The sequence below is a fragment of the Podarcis bocagei genome (genome assembly GCF_964188305.1).
Source record: "Podarcis bocagei genome assembly, chromosome: 5".
NCBI lineage: Eukaryota > Metazoa > Chordata > Lepidosauria > Squamata > Lacertidae > Podarcis > Podarcis bocagei.
The window spans coordinates 6248709-6269333 of NC_138129.1; the positions used below are offsets into that span (position 1 = coordinate 6248709).

General features: G+C 44.4%; 1 protein-coding gene across 5 annotated transcripts in view; it reads left to right on the forward strand.

Annotated features, from left to right (window-relative positions):
* Positions 1–2435: 2435 nt before the first annotated feature.
* The window catches only part of RTEL1 (regulator of telomere elongation helicase 1), an 82825-nt gene continuing 64635 nt past the window's right edge, over positions 2436–20625 (forward strand). For 3 of the 5 annotated variants that reach the window (XM_081196013.1, XM_081196016.1, XM_081196015.1), the window contains exons 1-8: positions 2575–2827; positions 5790–5921; positions 9526–9724; positions 11884–11977; positions 12314–12395; positions 14680–14740; positions 18050–18125; positions 20386–20470. In XM_081196013.1, the coding sequence (XP_081052139.1) occupies positions 5820–5921; positions 9526–9724; positions 11884–11977; positions 12314–12395; positions 14680–14740; positions 18050–18125; positions 20386–20470 (699 nt within the window). In that variant the 5' untranslated portion in view covers positions 2575–2827; positions 5790–5819. The other 2 variants (XM_081196014.1, XM_081196017.1) reach the window with 2 other exon arrangements.

Here is a 20625-nt window from a genome sequence, read left to right on the forward strand (position 1 = left end):
TCTCCTGTGTGGCACAGAGCAGCTCAGCAGCAGCACAGCGGACTCAGGGAAGGAGGGAGGCAGAACAAGCAGCCCTGCCATGCTGCCCATGCCCACGTCACCACTGGCTGCCAATGCTCACTGCTTCTGCCTGGGCACACGATGGCCCAACCCCTTGCTTGAAAGGAGTGGGCCAAGGGGTTGGGGCGAAACGGGCCTACTCCCACCCCAGCCCCGTTTTGCTCAGGTTGGCGCCACAACCTCCTGGCACATATGGGGAATGGATTCCCCATGGAATTAACATACCACGACTTCCAAGTTGCAGTTTTTATACATGGCAGCTTCCTCTTCTTTCATTTGCTCATGAAGCCACAATAGCTTCTTAGGCCTTTTCTCGCAAGTATCTCACCATCATCTAACAGGCATCCCTCTTGCAGGGCATTATAAACAGGGGCCAGGCTGCTGGGTTGTCAGGCAGCTGAATTCGTAGGAAAAAGGGGCGGGGGGGGGGCAAAGTGGGATGAGGCCACCATGGGTCAGGCCAGAGTGTGCTGTTGGGGTGTGGTTGTGCCTCCCCTTGTTCTCCATAGAATCATAGAGTTGGAAGAGACCACAAGGGCCATCAAGTCCAACCCCCTGCCAGGCAGGAAACACCATCAGAGCACTCCTGACATATGGTTGTCAAGCCTCTGCTTAAAGACCTCCAAAGAAGGAGACTCCACCACACTCCTTGGCGGCATCTTGCTCCCCCGCCCGTTCCTTTAGCCGCTCAATAGAATTATAGCATGGTAGAGTTGGAAGTGATCCCAATGGTCATCTATTCCAACCCCCAACAATGCCAGGATCCTGCCCACAGCCAGCCCTGGCTGGGCTCCAAACTCCGACCAACTTCTTACCAGCCAGATGCACTGACCCCTTGCAATTCTGCATGGGATGGAGAAAGAAACGTTTTGTGCTCTGTCTCAGGACACTGATATGAGCATGCCTTTGGGGGGTAAAGCCAAACAGTTGGAGAGTGAGTCCCTATTGAAATTCATATTGTTACAGGTCTCCAGGCTGTTATGGTTAGGAAAGGCCTCATCCTGAAACCTTAGGGGAACGCCTGTCAGCTGATTAAGACCAAAGCTTGGCAGAAGGCAGTCCACTGGTGCCTATCTAACGTCCCCTGGTTGCTGGAGTTTTAACAACGAGCACAGGACTGGGCGGACTTTGAATGTGGGAGGCAGCAGTGCTTCTGAATACCAGTTGCTGGAAACTGCCTAAGTGCTCCTCTGCTCAAATCCTGCTTGCAAGTTCCCTGCAGGCATCTGGTCGGCCACGGTGAGAACAGGATGCTGGACTAGATTGAGCCGTTGCTCTTCTTATGTTCTTAGCAAAGCACGTTCATTGTGTGGAAGCAAACTGAGTGACTCGGGTGCCAAATTCAGCCGCCAGACTAGCCTCCCTCGTGGGGCTGTTGTGCAAGGATGGAAGGGAGGAGCCTTCTGGGGAGGGAGGCCCAAGCTCCGTGGCATGTTGTTGTGGTTATCCGTCTGTCTGGGGAGACAATGGAAGAGGGTGCCTAATTCAAGGCAAACGTTACTGTTTTTGTTCCTCTGAAACGTGAGCGCGAGTAATACGTTGGGAAAACACCGTCCTGCCTTGCGGGGCTGCTGTAAGGATAACGGAGAAACTCTTTAAGCCCCCCTCAAAGCTCTATAATAGGGGAGGGCAATGCTTTTCTTGGTTGGTTTTCCCAGTAGTGATGTATGGAAGTGAGAGCTGGACCATAAAGAAGGCTGATTGTCGAAAAATTGATGCTTTTGAATTCTGGTGTTGGAGGAGACTCTTGAGAGTCCCATGGACTGCAAGAAGATCAAACCTCCCCATTCTGAAGGAAATCAGCCCTGAGTGCTCACTGGAAGGACAGATCGTGAAGCTGAGGCTCCAAGACTTTGGCCAACTCATGAGAAGAGAAGACTCCCTGGAAAAGACCCTCATGTTGGGGAAGATGGAGGGCACAAGGAGAAGGGGACGACAGAGGATGAGATGGTGGGACAGTGTTCTTGAAGCTACCAGCATGAGTTTGACCAAACTGCGAGAGGCAGTGGAAGACAGGAGTTCCTGGCGTGCTCTGGTCCAGGGGGTCACGAAGAGTCGGACACGACCAAACGACTAAACAACAACAATGCTTTTCTTTGGGGTGGGGGGCGCTGAGAGGGGGTCGAGTCCCCCCCTCCTCCTCCCCATTTCTGACTGGGGCGACTGAGGGGGTAAAAGCAGACCGCCGACCGCGGAAAATCAGAAGCCCCTTCGACTTCCATGGCAACGACGCCAGGCCGCTTCGCCTCCCCTCAAGCCGAGAAAAGAGGCAGAGAGAGAAATAAAAAAAAACGGCTGAGGGGAGAAGCAGCCGCAGCCAGGCCTTCCTCCTGCCGTTGCCGCGGCAACGCCTCGGGGAAGCCTCGCGAGATCCTGGGAAGCCGGCGACACCCCCTCTCTCGTGAGCGGGAACAGGAGAGCCGCTTGGCGAATGGGGTTGCGGAGGAGGCGTCACGTGGCGCGGCGCGCGCGCGGGCTCCCAGGAAAAGGGGAGGGGCTGACTCGGAGGTGCGTGAGGGGATTTTGTTACCGGCGGGTGGCGGGAGGCTTTTGAGGCCTACTCGGGTCCGCCTCACCTCAGCGGGCCGCCTTCCCCGTACCCTCCGGTCCTTTGCCTGAGGAGCGGCGGAAGGAGCCCGGTGGCGGAGGGAAATAGCCCCGTCTCTAGATAATTGGGATGAATGGATGGAGGTGGCGGCTGTGTTGTAGGCCCAGGCGTGGCCCCCTCAGGATGTGAAATCCAGCCAGCGCGCCCCATTGCGGCTTTGTAAGTCGTAGCCCAGCGGCGTGTGAAGGGCCGCGAGTTTTCGCATTGTAGGGGGTTGGACTAGATGACCCTTGGGGGTCCCGCCCAGCTCCATGGTTCTGAGATTCCTCCTGCCGGCTGGGCTTTGCCATGCCTGCCCGGAGGCGGCGATGCTTCTGAATATTAAGTAATACATGTTAAATGCCGCCCTTCCAGGTCCGCAGGGCTGTTTGCAGGACACCAGGAAGGGGAGCTTGCTGCCCCGAGAGTCAAACTCAGGCGCAGACTCTTTCGTTCTGAGCCCAAATACCGTCTATCCGTCTAGCCCAGCGTTTCTCAGCCTGTGGGTCCCCCGATGTTGTTGGACTACAACTCCCATCACCCCTGACCACTGACCATGCTGGCTAGGAATGATGGGAGTTGTAGTCCAACAACATCTGGGGATCCACAGGTTGAGAATTATGGCCTACTCTGACTCAGGAGATGCCTTTCCCAGCCTTACTAAGTGAGATGCCAAGGAAGGACACAGGAACCCCTTATGTGATGAGCGTGTGTTCTACCACTGTGCTGTGCTGCCTGTTTAAATGTAAGCTCATGAAGCTTCCCCATATCAGATCAAACCCATCAGTTCATCTCTAGTACAGTTGCTCTGACTGTGAGTTCCTTTCCAAGGTCTTGCCGATTAAAATCCTGTTATCTGGAAATGTCAGGGATTACACGTGGGTGGTGCTCTGCCACGGCGCTGTGATCAGACTCTGCATTTATTAAACACATATAGAACAGCCTTGCCAAAGTTAAGCACAGCTGGGACTGAAAATCCAGGCGGCAGCAACACAAGAATGGGCCTTGTACTGGCTACCTGCTGGTGGAATGCTCTCCCCAGGGAGGCTTGCCTGGTACCTTCATTACAAATCTTTAGGCAACAGGCAAAAACATTCTCTTCTTGGAGGCCTTTGGCTAATTAAACAATTTATGGCAATTTAAACTTGTGGGTTTTATATTGTAAACTTCCCTGTGATCCTTGGATGAAGGGCAACATAGGATCCAACTCCTAGGGCTTGAGGTCTCTTCAGCTGTGCCCCCCAGGCGGAGCTTAATGCTGCTGGGGGGCATAGAGCAGGCGGGGGCGGGGCTGGCACGTGGGGGGGCAGGGGGGGCAGCCGCAATGGCACCTGCTCGGATCGCACTGCCCGGGGCGGGATGCTCCCCTCCGCACTCCTCTTCCTCCGCCAGTGCCCCCCCTTAAAACATTTGAGGAGGCCGGGCATAGCCATACAAATGAAGTGTGTGTGCTGTGTCTTGTGATTGTTAATGTGAGGCGGGGCTTAACTGCCCCCTTCCCATATTTTATTCAAGTTGGCACCCCTGAAGGGCTGTATAGAAATATAATAAATGATAATAATGTCTGGGCAACTGCATTTCTTAAGTTCCATGGAGGAAAGATGAAATATAAATAAAATAAAATTGACCAGATTCACACACCTTCAGGCAATACTGTAGCATTAAGTGGGCCCAGACCATTCATTTGGCATAGTGATATATTTTGAACATTAAAAAGTCACAGTTTTTCAAAGTTAAATCTTGCCAGTTGTTTCTGGAATGCTCAAAATAACCAGCTGCTCTGCATAAAGAGATAATCTGCTTTAAAGGTGAAGCGACAGGCTGCAATTCAGACCTCTTCTGCACTGGGTGGATTGGGCAATGAAGAACTCATCATTCTGCTCACCAAACATGTGGATCGATAGAAGTATTGCCAGTGGAATCCTCACAGCAGCCTGTGGAAAGCCTCAGAATCGACAGTTCTGGGGAACTGGGAGGGGCTGGTCTGGGATCCACTGGATCCTGAGCCAGCCCATTGGCAACATGTCCAATGCAGGACTTTCTGCCCTGGTTGGTGTGAGTGGCAGGGGCAAAGATGGCAGTGGCCTGATTGGGATTGGGATTGCAGTGATAAACCACAATTCTATATTCTCTATTTAAAAGTGTCTCAACTGAGTTCTCTGGAGCTTTTTCCCAGGGAAACGTCCAGAAGGTTGCAGACTTTGGGCCATAATCCTATGCATGCTTATTTGGGAGTATATCCCCTTGAATTCAGTGGTACCTCTGAATGATTGTGCATAGAATTGAACTATGCCAAGTCTAAATTGCACCTAGTCAGTTGACAACATTATTTGACCGTTGTTAAATACAGTCGTACCTTGGTTTTCGAACAGCTTAGTTCACAAACAACTTGGAACTCAAATGCCGCAAACCTGGAAGTAGGTGTTCCGGTTTGCGAACTTTGCCTTGGAACCTGAACGCCCAGTGATGTGGCTTCTGCAGCTTCCAGTTGGCTGCAGGATGCTCCTGCAGCCAATCAGAAGCCACACCTTGGTTTCCAAATGTTTCTGAAGTCGAATGGACTTCCGGAATGCATTCTATTCAAAAGCCAAGATACTACTGTACTGCCAAGTGCTCCAGAAACTATACTTTGTAAATGGCAGGTGATCTTTTTGTTTTATGATTTTGTTGTTTGTTAGCAAGTCTAGCTTGTGTTATTCCAGACTAAATGGGTAGACTGCAAAGCAAAGTGTATGGTCTTTTATCATTTGGAGAAGGGAGGTTCTAAAGTAAGCCTAAGAAACTAATCTTATCCCATTATGCTGCTGACTGGCTGGGGTTAGGATTGTGAAGGTGTCCCAGTGCAAAGACCATCACTAGACCTGCAGAGAGCTTGGTGGACAAAAAACTGCTGCCGCCACCAATATTCTCACAATTAATAGCAAGCAAATGGTCACAAAATGGACTGTTGCAGAGGCAGAAGCAACTGTGGGTTTGCCGGATCCAAACTGGTTCTGTTCCTCGAGGGGCTTAGATTTACATGATTGCTCTGCCCGCCTCCAATATAGGAATTGGGAGGTGGGGTTTGAAACACTGTCCTTGTTAATACTGTATTTTAGCAAAATGACACCTTGTACTTAAGGAAGTGTGCTCTTGATTTCAGACTCTGAGATCCTGACATGTCTGATGAAATATGCCCCAAATAAAATTAAATGGCATCACTGTGGACTTCCCATTTCAACCCTACAAATGTCAGGAAGAGTACATGTCTAAAGTGCTGGAATGCCTTCAAAAGGTAAGTAATCTGAGAAATCACAGCCAGAGACCTCTGGAGGGCACTTCTTAAACAATGTTTAATAATGTGTGTCAAGAGTAGGAAATTTAGAGACTAGTCATGCTGACATCTCTGAAATAACGTAAGGTCCAGAATTTGGGATGTTTTGTTGGGAAAGGATAGATTACTCCTGGTTACCATTAGTTTGCTCTCAGACATAGTTGCAGTATTACACAATACATAATATATACAGGGGGGAAATGTGCATATATTATGCATAACACCATGAGATTGCTGACCAAGCCATTGTTTTATAAGTTTTGAATGTTTCAAATAGATGCAAAAGTACACTGGTTCAAAATGTCTTCTTAAAGTAAGTTTTATTCTATATATGTGTTCAGTTTTGACTCCCATCGAATGAAATGCAGACTTGGCATGGTGAATGACACAGTTGTTTGTTTTATAAGTATCTTTGGGAGAATTCAAAGACAGCAGAGCATATATACTTGTGGCCTGCTTGGCTGTGAATATCATGGGCAAAATTATTATTTTTAATTGGATAAGCTATTTTGGGATTTACATGTTATATTGCATTTTTGAACTAAATTTGTTCATTCTACAAAAGTATTTGCCTAATATTCACAGTTGTAAGTGGTAGTAGAATCATAGAATCATAGAGTTGGAATAGACCACAAGGGCCATCGAGTCCAACCCCCTGCCAAGCAGGAAACACCATCAGAGCACTCCTGACATATGGTTGTCAAGCCTCTGCTTAAAGACCTCCAAAGAAGGAGACTCCACCACACTCCTTGGCAGCAAATTCCACTGTCAAACAGCTCTTACTGTCAGGAAGTTCTTCCTAATGTTTAGGTGGAATCTTCTTTCTTGTAGTTTGGATCCATTGCTCCATGTCCGCTTCTCTGGAGCAGCAGAAAACAACCTTTCTCCCTCCTCTATATGACATCCTTTTATATATTTGAACATGGCTATCATATCACCCCTTAACCTCCTCTTCTCCAGGCTAAACATGCCCAGCTCCCTTAGCCGTTCCTCATAAGGCATCGTTTCCAGGCCTTTGACCATTTTGGTTGCCCTCCTCTGGACACGTTCCAGTTTGTCAGTGTCCTTCTTGAACTGTGGTGCCCAGAGCTGGACACAGTACTCCAGGTGAGGTCTGACCAGAGCAAAATACAGTGGCACTATTACTTCCCTTGATCTAGATGCTATACTCCTATTGATGCAGCCCAGAATTGCATTGGCTTTTTTAGCTGCCGCGTCACACTGTTGGCTCATGTCAGGTTTGTGGTCAATGTTCTGATTAAGTAAATGAAGTATAATGAGCTTGGAAGTAACTGGGTCATTTCTCAACTCACTCATGAAAATGGACAATGTAGTATAATGCTAAAAAAAACCCCCATGTTGTAAAGATTACTGTTGTTATAGAATATGAAGTGCTGAAAGCATTCAGGAGAAATGCTATTTAAATAATAAGAGTGCAATAATTTAGACTTCAAATAATTTAGACTGCAATCCTTTGCGTGCTTACTCCAGTGTAAACTGCTGAACCTAGTAGTACCTACTTTCAAGTAAATTTGCATGAAACTGTTGATTTAGTTGATTTATTTAATTTTCATAAATCTGCAAGGGATAGAAACCAATAGTTCCGAAAGAAAAAAATTCATATTCTTGATTTTAGATGCACACATGTCACAGTAAGCATCTTAGAGGATGCTTCCATCTGCAATTATAAAATTTCAGATTGGTGTCACTCACCATGCTGCTATTAATAATCTAGAAACTGCAATGCTTGTTATTTAGAAGTAAGTCCTAAGGCAGCAAATCATATACTCATATACTGTTGTCAGTTTCCTGGGAGTAAGTGCCATGGAACTCTGTGGAACTGAATTTAGGATTAGGATTGTGTTTAGGATTGTATCTAAAGCTATGTTCGGCGTGCAAGTGGAATGAAGTCTGCTTGTGCCACAGGGTCTTGCCTTCCCCCCACCCCCTTACATGCTCTCAAAATAATTTTCTGGCGGGTAGGTGAACCCTCTGGAGCACCTTTTAGGGAAATGTGAAAGTTTGTAGTGGGGAGGATAGGAAAGTGAAGTGACAGTGCACAAGGAGAAATGTACTTGTGTAATGTTAGGTTTCACTCCCAAATAAGTATTCCTTGTAACTTAAAATCTTGCATAAATTCCCGTTAGTTGAAATTGGCTAAATTCAAGACATTGACTTCCATTTCTTGTTTTTGAGATATATTTTTATACTGTTCAGAACAGATGCATTTTGAACATATGAAACCTGCTTAACACTTCCTGAAAAGAGGCTATTTTGCAAACCTTTCTCTTGTTAGTGCCAGACGTATCGCATTAGATCTGTTTGTAGAGAAGTGGGTAGGTGGGATTTCTCTTACACTTGCAGATGAGGGGAAAGAAGCAAATAAGTAGACCTTATGTTCATACAATCTGTTCTTAAGGCTTGAGAACTGAGGCCATGCATTCCATTATCTCTTTTGCACGTCTGCAAGAAAATCTCTTAAGGAACCATTGTGCTCAGAGGCCATTTTGTAAATCTTTATTATTATCACTGTCCTACACAAGTGCCCTAACATCTGTTGTAGAAGCAAGGGGATCTGTTTACAAAGTGACAAGCAGGCCTTGCCATTGCTGTAATGCTGTACATGGGTTTCAGGGACACTTCTCTGTAAAATGTGTGCATAATTTCAAATGCAATTTATCAACAGAGGGTTTTTTCTCTCCAAGAGTTCCAAATCACAGAGTTCCTGTTGTCAGACTTGGAACAATTGTTTAACTCTGCCTCAACACCAGTTTGAACTGCCAACTAATTTAAACAGATCAAGTAAAACTTGTAATCATAATATTAGTGTGTAAGAACTTTGGCATGTTTGCCTTAAAACTGAGTCTGTCAATGACCCTCTCACTGTCACCAACAATGCCTGTTCCTTTCTTAAGTATTTCAGTCAGAGATGGCTCTAGATTAGAATAACCTTTGGAGCTCTATCTGGCTTGCTACATTTTCCTTTTCCAGTCTGGTAAAACAAGAAGCCAGAAAGAGATCTTTGGTTGAAGTTTCTAACGTCATAGAATCAGAGTTGGAAGATACTTCTAGAACAGGCTGCTCACAGCAGGGTATTAAATTACTGTGGACATATAAATTCTCCAGTAAATGCTGAGTCAAATGATTTATGCAGATTAAGCTATACAGTGACAGCTAGAGAGAGCGTTGTTCTTGGTCAATTTAACTAAAACATACAGCCCAGATGATATGTGTGCATTATCCTGTTTAGAGTGGTAACTTTTAGAGAAGACCAGGTGGCCAGCTGCGATCCTCATTACTAGTTTGGTTCTCTCCTTAAGAGTTAGGTTCTAACTGAGCAGCTAGAGAAAGCTGCCCTAGCTCACCCTGTTATAGCTCACCCTGCCTAATTTGCTACCTAGTCCTTCCTAGCAACCTGTCTTCCATCCAGGCTGCCAGCATTTGTCAGCCACTTATTTGTTTCTGTACAGACTCATGGGGAAAATGCTTGGCAATTAGCTGGCAGTTAAAGTGAATGTCCAGTTTTCTAATTATTTCTTTTCTCTATTTGTTACCATTATTCAAGCAAGTGAATGGGATTTTAGAGAGCCCCACAGGCACGGGAAAGACACTATGCCTCCTTTGTGCATCTCTGGCTTGGCGGGACCACTTCAAAGATGCCATCTCTGCACAGAAGATAGCCCAGCGACTGAATGGAGCAGAACTCTTCACTGACCGGCCAATGTCATCTTGGGGCAGCGCTACCACAGGTGCTGATATCCCAGGTAAGTCTTGGGTCTTGTGGTTCTGTAAGTAATGTCATGTTCATTTGGGAGCCACAAGGTGGAATTACCAGGGTTCTTAGACTGGACTGCTTGACCTTATAGAAGAAGTAGAAAATGAGATGTGACAAGCTGGCAAACATTGCAGTTGCCCAGCCTCAATAGAGTCCCACACTGTAGTTGCGGAAATTCAGGTGCATGGAAGGTGGGAAACATGTGAACCTATGAAACATTGCTGAGTGTTATGGTTAGTTTCTTTTCTTTATCAGAAGCTAGAGAAAAACTTAGGGATTCTGTTAATTTGATTATTTCATCAGTGTTGGAGTTTGCTCATTAGCAACCCAGTGGGACAAATAATAAAGCATAATCAGTGATAAAAGACCACAGACTCAAGATCGTCTTTGAAACAAATCAGTTTATTGATGTACAGCGCTTCATTCAAATCGTATTATCTTCATATGGAAGTTAATGATATTCTAAACTTTGAATTATAACATAAAAATAAAGTAATGTAAGAGAGCAAGTTAACACTTAGAAAATAATATAGAGTAAGAATAGACTAAGATTATCATTGTAATTACATTGATAAAGGAGCTAATCAGAGTTTGTTTTTTCCCATTCTAACTGAAATTTTGGCCTTCTAACATCCTCCAGCTCATGTAGTTGCTAAAGTTTCATAGCATATCTGTATTTCTAGGTTTTCTACCACACTTAACATTTTGGAATAAAAGTCCTAGTTCAGGGGTCTGCAACCCGCGGCTCCAGAGCCGCATGTGGCTCTTTTACACCTTTGCCGCGGCTCCGGGGCGGATACTAGCGAGGGGAGGAGGCACATTGTGCGCCCGACACTCCCCACTGTGGCGGGCGCTGTACTGGCTGTGACGTCGCATGGGGGCGGTGCGTGCGTTAGTCACGCACCGTCCCAACGTCACCTTCCCGCCCGCTGTCAGATCGCGGCTCCGGAGATATATTTGTTTTAAATGTCGCAATGGTTTTGCGGCTCCCAGTTTTTTTCCCCTTCGAAAACGGGTCCAAGTGGCTCTTTTTGTCTTAAAGGTTGCAGACCCCTGTCCTAGTTACTCAACCAGTGCAGGGAGGGAACATATAAAAAAGAGTGGGAAAGGCGGCGGCAGGAAGGAAAGAAAGAAGGAAGAGAGTGAGAATCAATTCTCTGAACACTTTTTATAGAGATTAGAAACTGGGCCAGGAAGATTAGACTTCCCATCTTTTGTGTCAATTTGATTACTTGCGTAGGTGATCCCACATGAGATGTAGACCAGGGGTTGTCAACGTGGTCCCTGCCGCCCACTAGTGGGCGTTTCAGGATTCTAGGTGGGTGGGAGGGGGTTCTACGGCACAAGCTGAATCCTCCTTCCATCGATGGTAAGGAAATTTTACCATCAAGAAAGATGCATTAGTGGGCGGTAGGTATAAAAAGGTTGACTACACCTGATGTAGACTCTGGATATCCATAATCTGGGTGAACATTTTTTCACCAAGGTCAGGTGCACCCTGACACATTCCAGCAATTCCTTTGAAACATTCTAGCAGTATCTGTAATTCCACATCAGGAGCAATCCCATTCCTCCTCTCTTTAGGATCTTATTATACTGGTGGTGTAATGTTGTATTTAACATTATCATTAGGTTTTCGTCAACCAAGATGCCATGGTCTCACATGACTGTCTCTGAAATTCAGTAAAAAAAATTCAAGGAGCCTTCACAAAGTGGCACAGTGTTGAAATCCATTTCATCCATGTTGATCCATCATGGTTGCTCTGCTGTAGTTGTTCACTCTTCAGGTCTGGCAGGGCCCAGATTTGCACTCTTCCTTACATTCTGATATTTTGGGGGCCTCTTTTCCTTACTAACTTCAGTATGTATAAATCAGGGCATTAGTTTTCACTGTCATGTGCAGATGCTTATCCTACAGGCGCTTCATAGAACGATTCTTAGCTAAAGTGATTAAAAATATGCACTCTTGTTCCTTATAGGTGAGTGGTTGAGTTGCAAAATCCGCCACTGCCTCCGCAGGCTGAGTTGTTACCATAGCACCAGAAGGGGAAAAGCAGACTGATGATATATTTAGCACTAAACAAGAACTAATTTTTTCCCTTTCTGCTTCCTCCCCCCAATCCCCTTCTCGCCTTCCTCACTTGACAGCTTATTACACTGACGTTCCTAAAATAATTTATGCCTCCAGAACTCATTCTCAGCTTACTCAGGCCATCAATGAATTAAAGAACACAGTTTACAGGTAAAGAAACTTAAGATGTTGATGCTCGCTCCAGGTGTGAAACAACTTGGGATATATGTGTCTGGCAATTTTTGTTTTAGCTGTATTATTGTTGATAGAAATGCTTTTGAAAACACTAGTTATATAAGATGTCACTGAGACATTTTGCAGCACAGAGGGAGCTTTTGCATATAGCTTTTGCAAAATATACTGCCCATTAATGCTGAAAAGCTTATGCATTATGCCCTGCTTCATTTCCATGTTTGAAATACTTGCCACAACCCAACCATGTATATCTTCAGTGTCTTGTTTTGATTAAAATGTCAGTGCTTGTGTCATCCCCCCCCTATTTAATAGGCCAAAGGTATGTGTATTGGGTTCCAGAGAGCAGCTCTGCATCCACCCTGAAGTTAAAAGACAGGAAAATAACCATACACAGGTAAGAGCATAAAAGTAAAACCACACTGACTCTTGTTCATCCAGTGAGAGCTGTGGGCAGTGGGAATTTAAATCCAGGTCTCCCTCACTAATACTTTACCTACTTCATCCAGCCCATTTCTGAGCCCATTCCAAAGTTCTGGTCGGCTTTCCAAGCCCTCCACTGCTTAGGTAGATGGCCTTTTCTGGGTGTCCACCTGTGGCATCTCTGTGGTGGCCGCCCAATTATTGAATGATCTCACCTGAAATGTCTGCACGAAAGAGAGGTCCTCCTGAAACCTACTTTGTCATTTTGGTGCCAGACAAAGACCTTTGTATGTTCTCGGGCCTTTCAGTCATAAGTTTATATCCTGCTGATTGTTTTTGTTTTGCAACCTTTAAACTTTTTTTCTTATGGTGACTATTTGGACATTTTGGTAAAGTAAACCAAAAACCATATTTCTTTGGGGGAGGGGGCAAAAGCAGGTTGCAGTTGGAGAATCAATAATAGATATGAAATAGATCACTATGGAGCAGTCAAGTTACATGGCTTTTGTTATATGAATTATAGCATACTCTCTGCTGCTTAGTAGGGACGGATATTTTTCCCTGTTCATTGTCCAGCAAAGCTTTTCTGGAAATTGCCAAGTAATAGCACTTTCTACTTGAACATTGTAGGAGAGCTTGCAGAACCATTTTTCTCAAATCCAGTTATCATATGTTGCCTTCTATTGAGAGCTACTTTTTTTTTTAAGCGTTTATTATTTTCCAATAAAAACATCCAATTAACATATCAAATCCAATCCAATAAAAATAAAAAACTAAAATAAAAAAGGTCCAATTGTCTTCCAAATTGTAATAATTTTGTTTTGACTTCCCACGGTCTGAATTTCGAAGCGCATTCAACATCATAGTCCTGCCTCTCATCATCCTCAATGTTATTCATAATTCCATGTCCGATTTTTCCCTTCCACATTTTGACTCTGGTTCTACGATCCTCACTCATGTCAGAAAACCGATACTTTTTTTCCCCTATGGAGTGCAGATTTGTCCGTATATTGTACTCCTTGAGCTGTTTTTTTCATCGCACTGCTTCATTTAATTGCATCCAATTTCAAAGTTCTGTCCAGCTCTTTGAGAGTTGTTATTTTGGCAGCTCCCAGATCGTTAATCTTTCCCGTCCAGGTGTTATCAAAGAAACAGAGAGAAATTTCCTTCTGTACCCTCCTTGTTGATTTATCTTAAACAGACTGTTTGCAATATAGCCATATATCAGACAATTAGCAATTGGCCATTGGAATCTTCCCAGTCCCCCCTCCGGGCCCTAGAGGGGGGCTGCCAGATATCCATTTAGCCCTCTCTCTCGCTCGTAATCAAAAAAACATCTTTTTGCAAACAGTTGTATATGTAATATTGTTTCCAGTCTCTATAACCAACCATCCATTAGCTCCTGTTTCTCTTAATCAGGGAAGTATTTCAGATATTCAATAACGATGTGGTGGGAGACGCCATTTTGTCCTTTGTCCTTTGTTTTCATCTTTAACAGACATTTCCGGTCTTAGAAGAGAAGTGGCTGCGAGTAGATCCCAATTATATATGAAAGTCCATCTGAACTCACTTTTTGAAGAGCAATTTAAGTTCTTAATGAGACTTGGCATGCATTACGGATTGTTGATGTTAAGGATAAAAGAATGTTTTTTTTACATACCAAGCCCCTCCACATTCCAAACGTCATGATGAGGATCTCTTTGAAGGTCGATCTTTTGCACCAGAGACTGTACATACTGCAGGTTTTTTCCAGCTTCTTCAATTCAGAGCGTGTCTGTTTGTTTTCCAAATCTTTATATTTTCCCAAACAGATGCGTCCGGCTATGGGGTAGCGTCGCAGGAGTGTCAGCCGTCCCTAGCTCCGTGACCCAGTGCCCCTGCCGTCTGCCACATCGGCAATCTGGGACAGACCGCGGGTCGTTGAGACAGTCCTCCCCTGCCCTGGGGAGGCTGCCAGGGCTAATTACCCCCATATCAGCCCTGAATTATCGGAACGGCTGAAGTCCGATTGTGTGGGATCAGCCATTTTCCACCGCCGGACTCTATTGAGAGCTACTTGTGGTAGTGATTTATATTGTGCCAGTAATGTACATGGTATTTTAAAGAGTTGCATAAATTAAGTAGATGGGTCCCTGCTGCAAGGAACTTACAATCTAAATTCCAAGGGAAATAAGGGGTGAATAGGAGCAAGTGCAATTATACACTTATTTGGGCTTCATTATGTTATGCATTGAACTGGAATTTATATTGTTTTGCAGATCCACATGTGCCGTATGAAGATAACAACTCGCACATGTCATTTCTATAACAATGTGGAAGGTATGAATAAACGTTTGTGAAAGTAATTCTCAGTTTGGGAGTCTGGTAATTGATGTTGGGCTGGTTTTATATCAGTCTTTCTGTTGACTACTTGCATGTAACTGTTTCTTCCGGGCAAAACTGCCAGCCTCTGCTGTTCATTTTTGTTAGGTTTGTAAGCATCATTAACTAGTTTAGATTGTACGACCCATACTTGTCTGTGCGCTTGTGAATGCTTTCCTTTCAGGTAGATATTGGCTAATTTAGTTCTCAAATTGCTGGCTGTGGAAACTGGATTCCCGCCTAAGAAATTGACCTAAGAGGCTCAGATGTGGCAATTTCCTGTGTTCAGTGGGCTACATTCCAGCTAGGCAAAATGTAAAGGTTTCTAAATATACCCCCATGCACACTTCTCCATTACCCATTTAGTCAGACAATAGGTATAATTGTAGCCAGGTAAAAGCACACAAGGAGGTTGCAGACCAGATGAGCGAATTAACCTGGTGAGGACGTGTGGGAAAAGTCCCAAGGGTGAATAGAAGCACTTACAGAAGGCTGCGTTTCGGCCCTGGGCCTGAGGTTCCCCATCCCCTACATTGCGGAAGGAACACTACTGAAAAGCTCTCCACCATGCCACCATAGCGCTAGTCCACAAGAATTCAGTTATAAGTGCAGATGCTGCAATATCTAAAGCGAGACTTCTCAAACATAGTGCTGTTTTGATATAAGATCCAGAAGGGCTGGAGCTCAGTGGGAAAGTACATCATTTACATGCAGAAGGTCTGAGGTTTAATCCCTAGCAACCCCAAGGAGATAGGGCTGGGAAAGTCTCCTTTGAAACCCTGCAAGCATTTGCCAGTCAGTGTGGATGATACTGAAATAGATGAGCCAAAGATCTGACTCCGTGTAAGGCATCTTGCTAGATTGCTAAAAAGTAGCTGTGCAGTGAGGTACCATTATCCCAAAGGTTTTTGAAATTCTCATCCTGTCAGAAAGTCTCACTTATATTGAATTCTTATTCAGTATATAAACTTCACTTGGAAGATAGCTTCCAAGAAGTAAAGCTGGGGGAACCAGGCAAAGGGCCTTCTTGGTGGTGGCGCCCATCTCCCATCGGATGTCAAGGAGATGAGTAACTATATTACATTCATGAGACATCTGAAGGCAGCCCTGTATAGGGAAGCTTTTCAAGATTTAATGTTTTGCTGTGTTTTTATATATGCTGGAAGCTGCCCAGAGTGGTTGGGGCAACCCAGTCAGCTGGGTAGGGTACAAATAATAAATTATCACCATCATCATCATTTTAACAGTGTTGAAGTTCTAGGTAGTCAGCTGGTTTTAGAAAGGCGCTGACTATTATACCATGCACATTCAGCGATAGTTGGCATTATGTGAAGTGACCTGCTTGCACATTCAGAGACAATAAGGCCTAGGAAGGTAAAAGACTGCCCCCCAGTATAAGGAATACTAAGAGCCCAGAATTTGGGGACCATAGAAAGTGGCACTGATCAATAATTTCAGGTTAAAATACAGTGGTGCCTCGCAAGACGAAAATAATCCGTTCCGTGAGTCTCTTCGTCTAGCGGTTTTTTCGTCTTGCGAAGCAACCCGATTAGCGGTTTAGCGGCTATTAAAGGCTTAGTGGCTAAAAGGCTATTAGCGGCTTAGCGGCTTAGAAAAAGGGGGGGAAAGCGAAAAAAATCGCAAGACTCGCAAGACGTTTTCGTCTTGCGAAGCAAGCCCATAGGGAAATTCGTCTTGCGAAGCGCATTGAAAAACGGAAAACCCTTTCGTATAGCGGGTTTTTCATTTTGCGAGGCATTCGTCTTGCGGGGCGCCACTGTAAATCTCTCTCTCTCTTTCACACACACACACACACAGAGACACATACATAATGTGTGTGGGGAGAGAGATGGTGCCATCCATGAGCATAGCTTGAAGAGTGTGTCATCTGCATATAATGTGGTATCTTATGAGAAACATAATTAAGAACTAAATCAACAGATGTTCAGATATTTTTGGAACCTTTCCTGGAATGTGGAAGCAGCAGGCTCTTATGTTCATATAATCATGTAAGTTAAAGATAGAAGGAGCAATCCATCAAGTGCTGTTGATGCGCAACCTGCATTAATTTTAAATGTGATTTGTGCAGGAAATGGGCAGAGGTTGCTTAGCAGCAGTGTTGGGTGGTTGCACCCAGAAAATGATAATTAAGGGTGCAGATGAAAGTATATAATTTAAGCAGCAGGGTCATCGTGGAATCGTACTCACTACATTTTGTTCACAAGTAGAGTTCAGGGGAAATGCTTCTGCTTTCTGCTAGGTTGCAGCAGAAGTCAGCTGTGCACTACACAAATTAGCTGGTGCCTCTGATGTCATGAATCCATGTCTTGCCCCATTGCAGGCAGGTTTTTTTTTAAATTAAAAGGGAAGGAAAGGACTTGCAGGTTTGCTTGTTTTAGGGCTGCAGTATTAATTGATTCATCAAATGAATAAATTAAAATGGTAGAACTCAATTAAAATTTTAGGCCTGATTAATTGGGCATTTCCACTATATCATCCAATCTTCTATTAAACCTGCAAGGGCATCACCCTTTCTCTTCTGCTCAGCTAGGCACTGCTTCTAGTGGAAAATAGGATATCATCCCAGGGCCCCCCTGTGATGATGAGGGGGCCTCCAGGATGACATAGCATTCCTCACTGAGAAGAGTGTTTGGTGTAGGACGAGGCTTCTCTCCCCCAGTCTAAATATGCCCAGTTCTTTCAAACTTTCTTGATAGGACCTGTTTTCCATAACCCTAACCACCTAAGGCAGGGGTTGGCAAGGTTTATCTTGCCTGGGCTGAATCGGTCCTGTAGGGATCCCTCCGTGGGCCGGATCGTGCGTGTGTGTGAGCGTGCACGCCCACGATTTTCGGCGTGTGCGCGTCCGCAATTTTCAACGTCTGCACAGACGCAATTTCCGGCACCATGGAAGTGAGTCCCTGCACCGTGCCGCTTTACCTCAAGTGGACTGCTCGGTTCGGGGGCTGCTCGTGGGCCAGTCAAACGACCTCCGCGGGCCGCTTCTGGCCCATGGGCCTTAAGTTGGTGACCCCTGACCTAAGGCTACAATCTGGGGAATTTGGATTGGGCAGAGGTGTCCTTTGCCCAGCCCTTCTGGCCACCCAGCTCTGGAGTGATGCCAACTTTTCTCTGCTAGTGTGGATCTCAGCATTCTACCTGCTGAATGGGTGGGCAGGCCCAAAATGGGATGTTCAAGGAGCCGGGAATAGATGAGCCAGCCTGGGATCTGCTGGAATATGCTAACTCCTCTTTTCTTTTCTATAGAGAAGAGCACTGAAAAAGACCTGATCAGCTCCATCTTGGATATTGAAGACCTGGTTAAAAATGGGAACAAGCACAGGTCACAATTCCTCTTCACTTTCTCTTTCTTTATGCCTCTCCCCATATGAACCAACACGGACCCTATGTTCATCATCTTAGGCCCGTGTTCATGTGCCTCCTTCATGAGAAATCCAGAGGGTGGCAACATGAGAAGGAGCCTTTTTTTGCAGTGACTCCCCTTTTGTGGAATTCTCTCCCCAGGAAAGTTGCTGGCTGCCTTCATTGCATATTTTAGGTGCCAGGCAAAACACTTTCTCTATAGCCAGGTCCTTGGCTGATTAACATGTTATGGCCTTTTAAATGAGTTTGGGGGGGGGGGGGCTTATTAGTTGGTTTTTGTTTTATGAAGTTTGTGTTCTTATGTTGTGAAATGCCCTGTGATCTTCAGATGAAGGACAGTATACAAATTTCATTAACGAACAATTATTAATAATATTAGCAGTATATTCTCAATAGATAATTGCATTAGTGCTGAACTGAAATGAGGAAAGGATTCAGTTTTGACAGTCTTTCAAAATTCAGTCGTTGTGCACAGTAAATTTGTGCATGTATTTGTATATAGGAAATGTATATGTGCATGTATATAGGAAAATATAGGAAACTTTTCTAGTATATTAGGAAAATGCTCTTTAAATATGAAGTGCTCAAACAATTTCATATAGTCTGTGTTGGTAATCCATACACCAAACCTGTGAACATGGGGATAGGCTTAGACTCAGATGTAGTGGTTTGATTTAATAACGCCCAGTGAGTTCATGACTAGGCTGAAATTTGAAGTGGGGGTGTTGTCATTTGTCACTCACACCTTCAACCACCATGCCATGCAAGTTGTTGTATGATCTTTCTTTGAATAGAAAGTGCTGGCTGCATTCACTTACATCTACATACTTGATTATTGCACAAAGAGTCAACCCAAATGTTTTATTTGTTGGTTAAATTTATTTCTTACCCTTCCTTCCAAAGGAGCATTAATCAATCATAAATAAAATCGGTATTGCAGAATTTAGAAATTCATTAAAGAATGGCATGGAAAAAGAAAAACCCACTGTTATATGAAATTACTGCTTCATTTAGTCATAGAAAGATTAGGGACTGAATTGCATTCCTTTGGCTAGGGAATTCAAAATCTCCAGTGCAAGTCTGTGTAAATACCAAGACATCTATGACTAATTATCAAACGAGTGCTGTTGGATCTATACCACTGTAGCTGATGTTCATACACTGATAAGCTCATCAGGTGGGAGATAATTCCAAATCTCCCTTTTCTATACTTTCTAAATCATGAACAATCCATCTTTGTAAGCATAAGCCCCATGACACATCTAATTAAGTAAACAGATATTTGCTTAAAGCTCTGATTGAAAAATGACTACATGATAAGCACCCCCCCCCCTTTGTGTAATGATTTATCAAGGTTCCTTCTCTATTTTACAGTTTATTTTCTTGGTTGAAAGCCTGGGTTTTTTTTAAATATTGTTGTTATTATTATTCCCCAGCCACTCTGGGCGGCTCCCAACAGAATTAAAAGCACAATAAAACATCAAACATTAAAAACCTCTCTGAACATGGCTGCCTTCAGATGGCTTCTAAAAGCCAGATAGTTGTTTATTTCCTTGACATCTGATGAGAGGGCACTCCACAGGGCGGGCACCACTACTGAGAAGTTCCTCTGCCTGGTTCCCTGTAACCTCCCTTCTCGCAGGAAGGGAACTGCCAGAAGGCCGTCAAAGCTGGATGATGTCAGTGTAAAAGTTACAGATAGGTAGCCGTGTTGGTCTGCCATAGTCAAAATAAAAAAATTCCTTCCAGTAGCACCTTAAAGACCAACTAAGTTAGTTCTTGGTATGAGCTTTCGTGTAAAAGTTGAATGCCTTAAATCTGGGATAGGCAAACTCAGCCCTCCAGATGTTTTGGGGCTACAACTCACATCATCCCTACCTAACAGGACCAGTGGTCAGGGATGATGGGAATTGTAGTTCCAAAACATCTGGAGGGCCAGGTTTGCCTATGCCTGCCTTAAATGCTAAGCTTACTAGCAGCCTCTGCACCACCACCTTCTTTTATCTCGCTGCATTTGCAGGGTCAAGGATTTATTCCCAGCATTCTCTTTTATCAAATGAGAGAGGAGACGGGCCCATGTAAACCCACCAAACCATCTGCCTTTAAGACTAGCCCATTAAGAAGCTGACAAGAAACCCCTGAGAATCTTAATAAATGACTGTGGAAAGCATGTTGGTTGTCTTGTAGCACTGTGTAGATTTCCCTCTCTCTTTAAACAGAGTTTGCCCTTACTATCTTTCTCGGAGTTTGAAGCAGCAGGCAGACATCATTTTTATGCCTTACAACTATTTACTGGACCCAAAGGTATGTGGGGTATTATTTTAAAATTCAAGGGTGTTTTACTGAATATTTTAAGAGGATTTTGGTGGATATGCCAGTAAATTGCTTAATTAACTCATTACAGGAAACAATACAGATGCTAAATGCTTATCACATAAGGCAGAAATACATATATATAC